Source organism: Copadichromis virginalis, linkage group LG4 (genome assembly GCF_057382275.1).
Source record: "Copadichromis virginalis isolate Kocher_CV1m ecotype Utaka linkage group LG4, C_Virginalis_male_GT1.1, whole genome shotgun sequence".
Lineage (NCBI taxonomy): Eukaryota > Metazoa > Chordata > Actinopteri > Cichliformes > Cichlidae > Copadichromis > Copadichromis virginalis.
In genome coordinates this window covers 25357988-25371933 of record NC_140621.1, presented here as the reverse complement: position 1 = coordinate 25371933, position 13946 = coordinate 25357988, and the positions used below count along the sequence as shown (strand labels likewise).

The window sequence follows — 13946 nt, the reverse complement described above, 5'->3', positions numbered from 1 at the left end:
ACTTTTATCTTTGTCTTTCTGTCATACCATAGGAGTGGAGCTGCTCGCTATTCAGTTGAGGTGGTGTAAGCCCATGTCGAAATGGCTCTCCACCATAAATGTTGGGGTCCAGAGCAAGGAGCTGCTGACGTGGCAGAGATGGATATCCCAGCATCCCATCCATGCCATGGGTACTAGATCCATCTATATAAAGATTCAAAACGCCCAAAACTTTAACCATACCAGTCTTTCTTTCCATCTTTTTTTCTTTCCTTCTTGATCTTGTACTGGTACTCAAAGCTCTTACCCTCGCTGTCATCATTGCTTTGGCGGCCCCCTCTGCTCGGTCCCCTCCTGGTGCCTCCCAGCTGCTCTTGTTCCTGCTGTTGCTGCTGCTGCTGTTGCTGTCGGCGAGCTAACTTTTTCATCTGACGCACAAAAGCACACGGTGTACAAATTTTCTCTTTGTGCTTTTGTGAGCATGCCTTTAGGAAAACTATAAAGTCTTACCTTGGCTCTCTGGTTTTGAAACCACACCTGAACAACACGCACTGTCAGCCCAGTCTCTGCAGCCAGTGTCTCTCTCACCTAGAGGATAGAGTTTTTAATTGTTTTAAAAATCTTAACTTCACAGTGCCAAACACAGCAGCCATACCCTTGAAAACTAAAGTTTGGAAAGCATGACCAGGAGTATCTTGTGGCATACTGACAAGACCAACAACCCACCTTACGGCATGGTTTGGCTGACACTTCAAAGGAGGCCTTGAAAGCACGCCGCTGCTGTGTGGTCAAGATAGTGCGTGGACGTTTTGAACGCTTGTGCTCCTTGCCTTCATCACCGCCTTTCCCTCCTCCGGAGCCTCCTCCACCATCCTCATCCTCACTTTTTACTGAGCAAGTTAAGTAAACAATAGCACAATCAGAACAATGCTCTGCAAACAGTGACATTTGAAACAAATATTTTCCATGTAGTTTACAGTAACAGTTTGTTCGTTCTCATGGAAGAAAATGGTACTGCTTAAATTACTTTCAACATACTGCTGAAAACTATTCTCACTATTTGAAATTCAATAATCGCGCCTTCATTTAAAATTTTTAAAAAGGAAGAAGCTTGAAACTTTTTTCTTTTTTGTTTTTTCTTGAAACTGCTTTTGTCTTAAATATTAAGGTTTTTCTTTCAAATACTGTTTACTCATTTAAAGGGGATGAAAATGATTGATTTTGACTAAAGGCATGAGTGTAAAAAGAAAGATTATTTCCCCAAGAAAAGTAATTTTGACCTTTATTATGTATCCTCCGAAGAAACCTGCTTTACCTGATTCAGTTGGTGTAGGGCTGATGGCAGCCAGCATTTCCCTCTCCTTTTCATAGTCCATGCGGCAGAGCAGCTGGCCTTCTTTCAGCACAAACTCATCACCTCTCTGCAGCCGACGTTCACACTCACAGCAGCTGAAGCAGCCCAGGTGGTATACCTGGCCTAGCACACGCATTATCAGCTCAGAACGTCCAATGACTTGCAAGCAGGCACTGCACTTTCTTACAAAAAGCCTGGAGGGGCACAGAAACATACACACGTGGGCTTATATTTTCATGGATACATCCATAAACTGTGAAACATGGCATGATAACAGTCTAGCAGCTTAGAATAAGAAGTAAATTAATTAAAGATGGCAGCACAAACAAGAAGCTCTGACACATTTACCCTTAGCGCCAATGATTCTGGAGATTAGCATAGTCTCTTAATTAAAGGTCCTATAAGCATTACCCAATTCACAGTGCAACAAGGTGAACATCTGTTAGATGGGTTACAGTAGTCTGTATTATTACATTGTTTTTTATTTTTAACATTCTCACAGTAGGGGGCAGTAGTTAGCTTCTTAAAAAGATGTCTGTGGAGAGTTTTTCCCCATTTAAATCCTTAAATGTTAAGATTTCCTTGGTGAAGTGAACTCCACTCTGTCCATATATTGCCCATAATTTATGTATTTAACTCAGTGAATAAAGCTTAAAACAGTCTTTCTCAGGTCTATTACTTTTCCCCATGACCACTTTCCTTTTGTCCCCCCATCTCTCCTCCTGTGCTATGTTACAACCCCTAACTTTCTCTCCCACATGACAATCTCTTGCACATCCCTATTTCTATTCACAGGGCCCAAATCTATGCCATTAAATTCCTCTCAAATCCCTGCTCTTGCACTTGGTTTCCTCCCCTTCCCTCCTCAGTATTCAGTACTTTCTGCCAGCATTCCCAGTTCTCCCTCATGCCCTCCCAGCCTGCCTCCCCAGTTCACTGAAACTAATAAAGACAGGATTAATTAGATTGTTGTTTAAACAGTGAGATGGCCAGACAGACGCTGTAAACTCATAACCAGGGATTGGGGATAGCATGGGGTTAATCTCTCTCCTCTCACTTATGCACACGCACGCACGCACGCACGCACGCGCGCGCACACACACACACACACACACACACACGCACGCACACACGCACATGCACATATGCACGCACACACACACACCATCACCACATTTGCACACACTCACCCACCGAGTATCAGTATATATATATTTGGATAGTTACTCACATTCACCATATCATCAAAGCAGTGGTGCAACACATCTATGATTAGGAAATATTCTTGATCGTCATTACAATTCTTCAGTGGGAAAAGTTACGAGGAAGCCTGAACATGGGTGTGAAACAGATAAAGGTTGATGTATACAGAAATAGCAGCACAATGGAACACAAACCCTGTTAAGAAAGGAGGGAGGATGGGAAGGGAGGGAATGGGGGGAAGAAGGGATGAAGCCTGAAGTGTTGACGCTCCCTGACTGAGTGATAGGAAGGTGTTGCTGCCCAAATCTGGAGAGTAAAGAAGGAGCCAGGTCTGCACATTAGAGCTCCTAATCTGTGATTCTGTCCCAAACGCAGCTGCTACAGCTAATCTTTCTCAATCCATCTGCCAAACGCTCCCCAAATATCCCCAAATGACAGTGTCGCTAACTTAACATCATAAAGCAAACACAATACTCCTATAAGCAACCATACAAAGACTATTATGATAGGACCTTGTGTTTGACTAAATGTTGCTTAAATTACTTAGTCACAGTAACATTACATTGCATTTTAGAAAGATGCTTCCACTGTAAAATTCCTGCAATAACGCACATGTCAATCATAACATGTGGTACAGAACATGCATGCTACAAAAGGGCGCAATCATCACACCGCTCTGCACAGCCTCACTCTCAGTATTTCAAATACGTCCTTTCATTGGGAACAAAAAACAACAAAACAGAATCGTCAGGGTTGCTTGACACAAGATTGATGAGGTTGGTGGTTAAGTCCCACACTCCCTAATCAGGGGTGTACACAGCACGGTAGGAATTTACTCAACATGGCAAATAAAGGAAACTTGGGGCAACTGCCACAGAGGGGGGTCTGTAAGTAGATCAGCATAATCCCTCTAATAGAAGTATCATTCACACATGGGCCTGACCAGGGTGCAGCTTCCAAAAAATCACTACGGGCATGACGGATAAAGAGCAATCATACGATTAAGGTGAATTTAACTTTACAGGATTTATACATTCTAGTCAAACATGGCCACACATGCAGCCCAGGTTCCAGTGCTTGAGTAAATTTGTCAAATTCATCTTGAGTTCTTTATTTTAAATCATTAAAAATAATAAGTCTCTATGGTATGGGTTAATATCTGTATTTTTTCTGGTATGGTGGGTGTTACATAGTTATTTATGTTCTTAATTTTGTTTTAACTTTTTAATGTGTACAATTCAAAAAAGTGAAAACTAGAAGTCAGACAGCTGATGTATATTAAGGAACAGCTGTGCTGAAAGCTAAGCGAATAGATAGTTAAAAAAAACCTCTTTGCTTTGGATTTAGACAGCTTTACTTTAATGAAGTAATAATATGATATATGCGCGAATGCGTAGAATAGAGTTGCAAGTGCTCACAGGAGGCTGAAGGTAATGATCAACCTTTAGAGCTTGTGATGTACAAAACATTATAAAGACTGGCTCTAGGCAACTTTATGCTCAATGCCATGGATTTTGGAGGGGTTACGGGGCATGGCTAATTACAAGCTCACTGATTACGAGATCAAGTGTAGAGAGGCAGAAAAAGGTGCTGTATTGTAAGTATTGTCTTTCCCTTTTGTTTATTGCAGAGCCTAGGCATACAAACATCACAACACAATCTTCATCACCTCCCTAAGCTGTGTCATGTGGCATTGTTTTGCCTGAGAGCTGTGACAAGCATGACATTGTCTGGTCTGCAATACAATCATTCCATAAATATGTATGTGTCTCAGAGCAACTGCAGTTGTTGCACTTGCTTTCATAACTGATGAATATTTATACAGGTATAGGTTTGGTTATACTAACTCTCTTTTTAAGGAGTTTCTCTTATTGCACTAAGCTTTGGTCTTTTGGTCACCAAGACCAAAAGAACCTAACTTAGATAAATTTAACTTTCACCACCAAGGATCCACCACCATTGTCACTCATTTTGATTTTTGACCTATAGTTTAAGATGGATCTCTTTCTCACAAGGTGTGATAAGCAGAGGTTTAGATGTCCTAGCTTGTGATTCCCACATATGTGACCGTAGTGTGCGACAATGAAGGTATAATAGAAGATTCACGTTACAGATGCAAAAAGTACAAATGATATGCATCAATCTTAGTTTTAAGTTGTATTCTGTTTAGTATCAATTTCTTAGATGTGTGTGGAGTGTGTGCGGTTGTGTGTGTGTGTCTGTGTGTGTGGAATTGTGTGTGTGCACTTTTGGCGGATATTGCTCTGTGAAGCAAAATGGCTCAGAGCCAGGGTTCAGTAATCACATCATCTCCTTTTATTAAATCTCCCTGCACTGCTTCTGTGTTATTAAAATCTCCCAGCATTCCCCACGATACTTGCTACCCTGCCACCACTCACTCACTCACACTCTCATAGAGAAATACACAGGTTTAAAGATATATATATATCTATAGATATAGATATAGATATAGATATATATAGTAAAGTCATGCATACAAACACACGGATATATACAGCCGCATGCACACATAAACACAAATATGCACAGTTAGTGTAAACATAGATAAGGTGCCTGGGTACAAACATCAATAAAACAGTGACAGATGCTGCATCTGTGCACCACGTCCATCCATGCATCAGTGCAGTAACAAGGTCAATGCATGCTCTAAAAATGTGCAACATGTATATAATACTTGCTATCCAACGGACACAAGGGCCAACAGTACATAGAATAGATCTTTAGAGGTATTTGTGCACACTGAGGCAGTCCCACAGTTATAAAGTTACATGTTGTGACTCTTGCAGTAAACCTTGGTAATGACCAGCTCTACATGAGAGCAGCACTGATGTATATAATATTCAAGACTTTTCCTGTGTAAAGTAACAACCAAATACCTGCACGATGTGCATGGTCTCTGCATGCATGATATGTGTCTCTGGGTGTGTGGCTGTGAGTTACACCTGATGCTACCAAGAATGAATGCTATGTGTCAGGATATAGATGTGTGTTTGTGTGTGAGTGAGTGGGTGTGTGTTAGTTTAGATAAAACAGTTAATCCCCAGGCCACCAGAACGCAATATCCTGTCTGCCCGTTTCTCATTTCCTGTCTGTCTCTGGCGGAGCGGGAAGCAGCGGGGAGGGGGTGGCGGGGGACAGCGGGACCCGTTGCCCCAGAAACAGGAGATACAGCCGGTCGATTTGCGAGAAGTCTACGCCGATCTCCCTATCTCTCCCTCTCTGGTGCGACCCCCTATTCGCACTCTCTTTTTTCCTCTCCCTCTCTGCTTTTATTATCTCAGATTTAATAAAGCTGAGGCGAGCAGCTTGTTCTGCCATGAAACATTTATTAGCTGTCTGTTATAAAATTGTTGTGGGGGAGGAAAGATGATGGGGTCTCATCTCACATTATGCAAAAACAGTGGCAATATCACCCCCTCACCACCACCACCATCACCATCTACACACATACACAGACAAAAATCTGCCCTGGTCTGAAGCCGTTCTGTCCTTAAAACTCTCCCACACCTTGTCCTTTCCTTCTTTAACCCATTTTGAACCCTTTCTCCATCAGTGACAGTTCTCCCTGATGCTCTTTCATTTATGCCATCAAATCAGACTGTTTTTCAACAGCACACCATCAAAGCTCAAAAACCCATCCATCCGCACTTTATTCTCATCTGGCAAACCTCCAACCATCATCTGTTGAGCTGCAGGTGTAGCTAATATAAGACTCTTAGGTGAGAGAGAAGTACTTCAACTTTTGAGCATTGCATGTGTATATGATGTACAGCCAGAGCAGAAAAGCTACATTTGCCTTCACCAACAATGAGCTATAAACCTTACGCTCTCTGAGCTGAAATTTCCAGTTATTTAACCTAAAATTGCTCAGATTTCTGCCTCCACCCTCACGCTGTCATGGTTTGGTTTCTACAAAGACAAATTATTTTGTCTTCTCCTTTGTCAAAGGGATTTCATAATTATAGCCAAATAAGTCCAAAATATCAAACTCTGTTGTGGTTGACATGTTTTAAAATGGTCAATGTTTTTTTTTTTTTTTACGTCAATAGTGACTCATTTTAGGCTTATAGGAATAAGGGTTTGTATTTCCACTGACATATCATTGCATAATTATCTGTAATAGTATTTCCCTGCAGCCCAGTATCAGACCTGTCAACCCAGGACAGCCAGAGCTGGGCAATTAGCACTGTACCCAATCAGCCACCCTGCCACCTCCTCCTATTCCCCTCCTGAGAGACAAAGGAGCACTGGAGGGGGGGGGCGATTAAGAGAAAACAAGGGATAAACGGGGAGATAAACTGTTTGGTGTCATCGCTGCTATCAATCTCAACAAGAAGGAAATGAGGTTTGGAATAGAGAAATATTATTACAAAGCAGACAGTGATGAACGATGGTGAGATAGGGAGCGAAACGGTTGGTGGGGTGGAGGTATAGAAGGGAGAATGGGTAAAAGATGTGATTTCTAACCTCAGACTTAGACGTTCACTCGCATAAATGCACTGAGAGGATACTCTTTCAGGTCGTTAGTGTTAGACTCACGTCTAACTACTCGGTCAGCAGAGGATGATTCTATAGCTGTGGCCGCTAGGCCTCCCTCTCTATGTCTGTGGTGAGAGGGTTTGTAAACTTAGATGTAGTCTCTGTGCCCTCCACCCCACAGCGTGAGGCATTAAACTCAAGGTTTAGTGAATATCCACTCTTGTGACCTGTTTTTCACAGAGCTGGAGCTGCCTTTATGTGGCTTTCAAGGGAGTTTGGAGGCTTCTCACAGCCAGACTACCCTCAGCGCTGTTTGGGTTCAGTACTATTGAGAAGAGAACACTTGTTTTATAATTGTCACTTTGACAAGGAATCATAATAACCAGTTTTAGGATTATGCCTAAACAGCTTTAAAAAAAAGTCTGTTTTTAGTTTAATTGTAATTATATTAACATACAGTACAACTAGAGTGCTGTACTATTAATAATTTTGTCAGAAAAGTAACATCATTGAAAAATTCCATTTAAAGTTTTATAAAATTATCACTTCCTAACTTTTTCTAGCCAGATTTGTATAACTGTCCATTGTGCCAGTAAATGGAATGTATTGCGCCTGTGCGTAAAAACAACCTTAAGGGAATTTGTGTGCAGCGAAGTCTTATTCTAGTGCCTCATGTTGAACATCTGGTCCATAACAGGATGGAGTTCCAGAGAATTTCTCAAGGTTTCAAAACAAAAATAAATCCACAAGAAAAATCCACAAGATGCACTTGAGTTGTGTCTAAATCCCTTCATTTCCATAACAGATTGAAACCAGGGAAACTTAAAACTGGCACTACTAAAAAGGCATACCTCCAGTTTTATTTTATTTTATTTTTGTTTTATTAAATAAATAGTAATGATGTGCTTATTTATGTTCACATACTTAATGTGAATGAGAGTGACATACTTAAGATTCAGTGAGGGTGTTCTGAGGCATTCTCAGAACCGAGCAGACTATGATTATGGTTCACCTGCCCCGCAACCCCAAATACATAAATAAATAAATAAGATGTTTAAAAAATCATCAGATATTTTGAAACCTTATATTGACTTTTTGATAATCAGTGTACAGTAATACAGAAGCAATGTATCCTTCAAAAGCATTAAACATGCAAATGTTGAACAAACCTTTGCCTTGGAGGCAGTTAACGCCACACGAATCAGGGTGGAGGATGGGTAACATTTGAAAATTTGATTTCCTTTCTCATTTGAATCTGCGTGTGTTTTCTTTTTCGTGAAGACCAGATAGATTAATTAAAAACATATGCCTACCCACAAATACATTTTGTATTTGTTTCTTTTTCATATATTAAAAGAAAGCTATGATTAAAAAAGCACATGCACCATGCACTGTTTGGTCTGGTCTGTTTGTGACTAAAAAACATATATTTGGACTAGCCGGAGATAGTGCACAAGGAAGACATCCCAATATTAAAAACCCAAGCCTGCTTGCAAAATGCCATTTTTCAATTAATGCATTACATTCACATATTTTTCAGTGAATTCAGTTTTTTTTAACTCCTTACAATTCCTGACAAAGTAAACTCATCAGCATGCAGTGACAGCACTGAAATGATGTGCATTTTCCTGTCTGAAGCAGGATTTGAGTATCCATACCAGGATATGGATATGGATACTCAAATCCATATCCTGGTATCCACTAATAATTGTACAAATTCCCCTAAAATTCTTATGCACATTCCAAATTCTTGGACATGGTTATCACACACCTGCTCTAGATGGAGGTGGTGGGGGTGTAGAGTAAGGCGCCGATGGACAGACTGCTGGGAAAACAAGGAGACATTGTTGCCTATCCACTGAAGGTCACGGGCATAACTATGTGCCAAGTCTGGCACCGACTCACACAACAAGGCAACAAGGCATATGCAATGTATAGGGTACTAAATCAACAACATAGTGAATGAGCCTCTGACTATTAATTTGGATCTGCAATTACAGTCATTACACAGTGAGAGCAAATATACTTTTTCATTCCATCACTGAAAATGAGCCCAGTTCTTCAGTTATGGTACTACTGCCTCCAAGTTTCCCACTCATTTTTCCAGATAAACGTCACACAATGGACTTTCATCACAGTCCCCCCCCCCCTCCCCCCCCCCCCCCCCTCCCTCTCTTTCTCTCTCCCTCACTCTCCTCCAGATGTCAGGTACAGTGGGAGAGTCTGTGCTGCTGGATGCCGTCTGACACTTTTCATAACAATGATAACAAGCTGCAGACTCGTCCTTAAGCTGTCCATCCCTGGAGCTTCCTTTGCAGGCACACCCAGTGACCACAGCACACACAAAGCAGCCAAAGTTAAAATGTAGAATGGCCACAAAAATGTACAGTGGAGTGAGCCATTAAAGAAAAAAAATCTCTGAACTTTTACATTGCAATATATTGTAGTGTGTCCAGATGCTGTACTACAAGGTACTGAATAGCAGTGGCAAGGGCTGTTGGTTCAGTTAAGATTGTAAATTTAAAAACAAGGGAAATAGACTTTGCCTTTGTGAAACGACTAGATCAATAAGCAAAAATAAGCTATAAAAACTGCTACTGCATACATTCAGTCAGTTTTCATATCTTATATTGGTTGTGGCTCAATTCCAAAAATGTGAAATTGTAAGCACACTGACCCTCTGGGTATCTTGAATTTAAGTAAAGCCACATAGGTTTGACACACAAATCCAGCATTGTCTATAATGATAGATGTTTCGGATTGAATGTGGATTTTCAATTTAAAGGCCCATGTATTTTTACACAAATTTCTGTTATAGAAATTTGCAAAGTTTTTTTTCCAAACATTAGTACAACATGTAGCCTGTATTTGCTACTCTCATTTCTCAACTTCATAAGTCTTCCTCATCTCTAAACTAAGTCGTTAAAGTTTCATTAATATTATTTAACCAGATTTGTTCAGTGTGAGGATTGATTTATGTGCAGGTCATTTGTACAGTCTAAATAATCTCTTTTCTTGACACCTACATTAATTTTTCAGAATTAAAATCACACGTGCTCTTGCAGTGATTAACATTTTACTACATCTTTTGTTGGCACATTGATAGATGCTGTTAAGTCTAACAAAAGACTTCCAGTAGATGTAAAATATGAAAGACGTGTTCCTCATCTGTTTTAAACAGAAGTTCAACTTCACTGTTCTCTCTCTCACTCTCTCCTTGCGTGTGTGTGTGTGTGTGTGTGTGTGTGTGTGTGTGTGTGTGTGTGTGTGTCAGTAACACAATAATATCACATCAGCAAATGTTACAAGATTAGTATGTCACTATACTTATATAACAATTACCTCTCAATTTGAAGTCTCAAAACCTGTTTAGCTTGGAAACAGGAGACTGGCTAACATCAGTTCAGTTTGATTGAGTAGGCAAAACTAAAATGTTTAAAATAGTCTCCATAAGTAAACTTACTCTGACCAAATTGAGAATTATAATTACATTTCAACGTACAATTAACTTTATTCTTTCCATTATTATGCAACTGTATTTCTTTGCAGATTATGTAAATTATTTTCAGCACGAGATAAAGCTTGTTTTAGTCACAGGGAATTTCCCAACCTAAATTTGTAGGCTGTGTTATCCTTGAACTGACAGTGTGTGTATGTCTGTGTGTGAGCATGTGTGTTTGTGAGTGTGTGTTTTTACTTTTCATAGTCGTGCTTGCAGTACAGCAGGCGGTCCCGGCTGTAACAAGTCCCAGTGAGCGCGCTTAAACACACGGCGCACTTGACACAGGTCTCGTGCCAGGAACGCTCATTCACGCGCAGCAGGAAGCGGTCGGCGATGGGAGACTCGCAGCCCGCACACACCTCTCCTCCTCTGTACTCTGGACCTGAAGGGAACATATCAAAGCATGAACAGAGAGATTGAGAGAAGGTAAAAGCCAAGATACTGGCCAAGTTTCCACAGTGTAACTCCAGCCGTATAAAGTAGCATGCTTCTAAATTTCCCTGCATCATGGTCATCGATAATGCAATAAAACACGTTTTATTCAATCGACCAACGCGTGTGTACTACGCAATCGTTTGTATATGCAATCTGGCATAGAAAAACCGATGTTCTCTTTCGCATGGATGGAAAATGACAGGCGCATACTTCGCACAAAAGTTTATGGCAACCTCGGTGTTGGATATTAATTTTTTCAATCAAAAATCTGGATATTTAACATCTGGATATTTGTTTATTTCATTCCTATTTCGACTTTATGTGAACGATCATCTTGAATTATTTACATTTAAAAACAGTCGATGTTGCTTTTATTATATTATTATTTTAATTCTTACGTTAGGGTAACATAAGTCATATGTTACAACATATGATAACCTTGGCTTTGTTGCATTTTGTTCCTCATAGGGTAAGCCCAGTATTACGATAATAGTCTAATGTTGTGTTGGTTGTTAAAAAACTGAATCAATATTATATTTTATTTATTTATTTATTTATTTTTAAATAATATTTTTTTCTATTATAATCTTAGGCCTGAATGTCTATAGGATCCTAAAAACGCGGACAAAATGGACAGGATCAAATGCTTTGATATTCTTATTTGTGGTCTTCATGATTTTCATAGATGATAAATTAATCCAAAAAGCTCATCCTGTGATTATTATACTCACTGTATAGTGTATCGGTTGTCGGACTTACCGAAAGGCGTGGAGGATGGAGGCTGCTGCAGACAGGACTGCTGGCTCTCCTCTGTTTTCATCCCTTCTCTCCTCCCCTCAGTGTGATCGCTAGAGACAAAAATGAACCATTTCTATCTAAAATATCAGTGGAACCATGCTATAGTAAATCAACCTAAAAATAAGGGGATTGGTAAGAGAGACGTTTTTATTTTTTATTTCATTATTTTATAATAGGACTGTCTATGCCACCATTATTTAAAATCAGACTGAATCAAAAATACACACCTACAGACTGGATTGCACAAGCTTATTAATTGCAGGAGAAAAAAACACGATAAAAAAGAGAATTTGAGAATGTTTCTCTTCCAACAAAAATTCTAATTGAAAGGGATTTTTTACGAGCATCAAATTGTATTTCAAACTTTGCAATAAGCTATAACTTCTGCATTATATATTCTACTTCTAATGGTGCAAGGCAATTTGTATGTATCGTGCATTTTATGGTTTCTTTTAAGAAATGATAACAAATTAACAGTTCTAATGCAAAAAATGTAAGACAAGCAAAAAATACATATTTAGATTTATATTGGTTTAAATTTAAAATTTTTGTGTTGAAATTATTTTAAACATATATATATATATATATATATATGATCAGGTTAATTGTAAAATGTGCAATGTTTCCATTTTATTCTTTACAGAATTTTTTTTTTTTAATTGACCCGTTTAATCAAAACGGATAACGAAAAGAGAAACTTTTCGGACGGCATTTTGTATTCTACTAATTTACCTGCTCAAACAAACAAAAATGAAAGAGGACAGAAAAAACAAGCAAAAATGGCGAAAGATTCAAATAAAAATAAATTAGTTGTGGAAACACTGACGAAAACTTTCTTTGATGTTTTTCTGCAGGCTGGAGTTTCTCAGCACTGGTGTCACCAGATTCTAGTGTTTTGTGTAAAGTATAATAATATAATGATAGTCTATATTTTAAATGAATAACACACTAGATTTGTGTATGTTCTTATTATTGCGATAATTGTAAGGAACCCTATTGATTTCTACATTTGAGGGGCCTGTGGGGTGAACCTGTAAAATACAGGGAATATAAAATGGATTGTTGCCTTAGAAAGTGAAGTAATTAGATAACACCAAATGACTTATGTAAATACAACTAATCTGATTTGGCACTTTTCCTAATTGCGGGTTGAATACATTCATGACACACTTGTGTAAAGCACCAATAATTACACGTCGACGCTAAAAGCCGGTGCTGTGATCATCAATATCGAAGTAATAACGATTTCTGGATTTCCCGCAAGTCACCTGGAGCTACAATTAAAGAAAGCAAAACTGTCATATTTATGAGGATGAACAATGTTTTCTTTAAAGCTGAATGTTAACTGCATTCAAATTAATGCTAAGAAGCCAATCTCTGTTTAATGCAACAAACAGTCTTTCTATTTTGAGAGATTTGTTTACAAGCTGTTTGTAATAAATAGCTGGAAACTATGAAAAGTCAGACCTTCCCTCGTGCCATCAAAAGTAAAAGACAAAGTTGAGTTGTAGATGTGATTGCTGAATTCAAGTCACGTTAAAAACTACTGTAAACGAACATAATAATAATAATAATGATTATTATTATAATACTCTAAAAGCGGCTTGCAGTCTGTAAAGCAGCTGGTTCCCTTTAGCATCATATTTTTAGGACTATTTCACATGCTTGTGCCAATACATTAAAGATCGAAGATCATAAAACATAACAGACAGCAAGGTCATCAGGATTTAATACTTTATCCCGTGTATTTGTCAAAAGACCCCTAATAATGTTGGATCTAAGCACGCGCTGCTGCTGGAACACGAAATGCACATCAATTCAAGCAACACGGTTATTTGGAAATCACGAGGCTGCCTTCAGTGACAACCTGTTCTTGAGTTGCGGAGACCTACCTTGAGGTGAAACATACTCCTCCTGAAATCTCGGTTGGCAACATTAAAACCTGGGGAAACTTTAGACTAGTAAATGAACAGACGCGATCGCAGATTATCCACCTGTACCTCACAAAGCGCCGAGCATGTTGCCTACGGTAAAAATCCAAATACCATGATGACCCGAAGTACTGCCTATTGTCTCTCCTGTTTTCTCCGGCAGCCGTGTGTGCGCTCTGACTTGTTTTGTGCGTAAAAAGGCGCAGAGGGAGGAGATGGACAGAAAAGGAGGGAGGGAGAAGGT

At 39.3% G+C, this 13946-nt stretch overlaps 2 protein-coding genes across 3 annotated transcripts in view; one reads left to right on the top strand and one right to left on the bottom strand.

Annotated features, from left to right (window-relative positions):
• Positions 1–1995, top strand: part of chchd5 (coiled-coil-helix-coiled-coil-helix domain containing 5) — a 12634-nt gene extending 10639 nt beyond the window's left edge. Inside the window, exon 5 of the transcript XR_014920182.1 lies at positions 33–1995. The gene's annotated coding sequence lies outside the window, so the exon portion shown is untranslated. The remainder of the gene's footprint in view (positions 1–32) is intronic.
• lmx1al (LIM homeobox transcription factor 1, alpha-like) overlaps positions 1–13929 on the bottom strand; it is a 15659-nt gene extending 1730 nt beyond the window's left edge. Inside the window, exons 1-8 of one of the 2 annotated variants that reach the window (XM_085454468.1) lie at positions 13664–13929; positions 11733–11821; positions 10734–10920; positions 1295–1527; positions 706–869; positions 490–567; positions 287–407; positions 28–210 (exon numbers count right to left, since the gene is read on the bottom strand). In XM_085454468.1, the coding sequence (XP_085310594.1) occupies positions 28–210; positions 287–407; positions 490–567; positions 706–869; positions 1295–1527; positions 10734–10920; positions 11733–11821; positions 13664–13707 (1099 nt within the window). In that variant the 5' untranslated portion in view covers positions 13708–13929. The remainder of the gene's footprint in view (positions 1–27; positions 211–286; positions 408–489; positions 568–705; positions 870–1294; positions 1528–10733; positions 10921–11732; positions 11822–13663) is intronic. The other variant, XM_085454469.1, reaches the window with a different exon arrangement.
• Between the last annotated feature and the right edge of the window lie 17 nt (positions 13930–13946).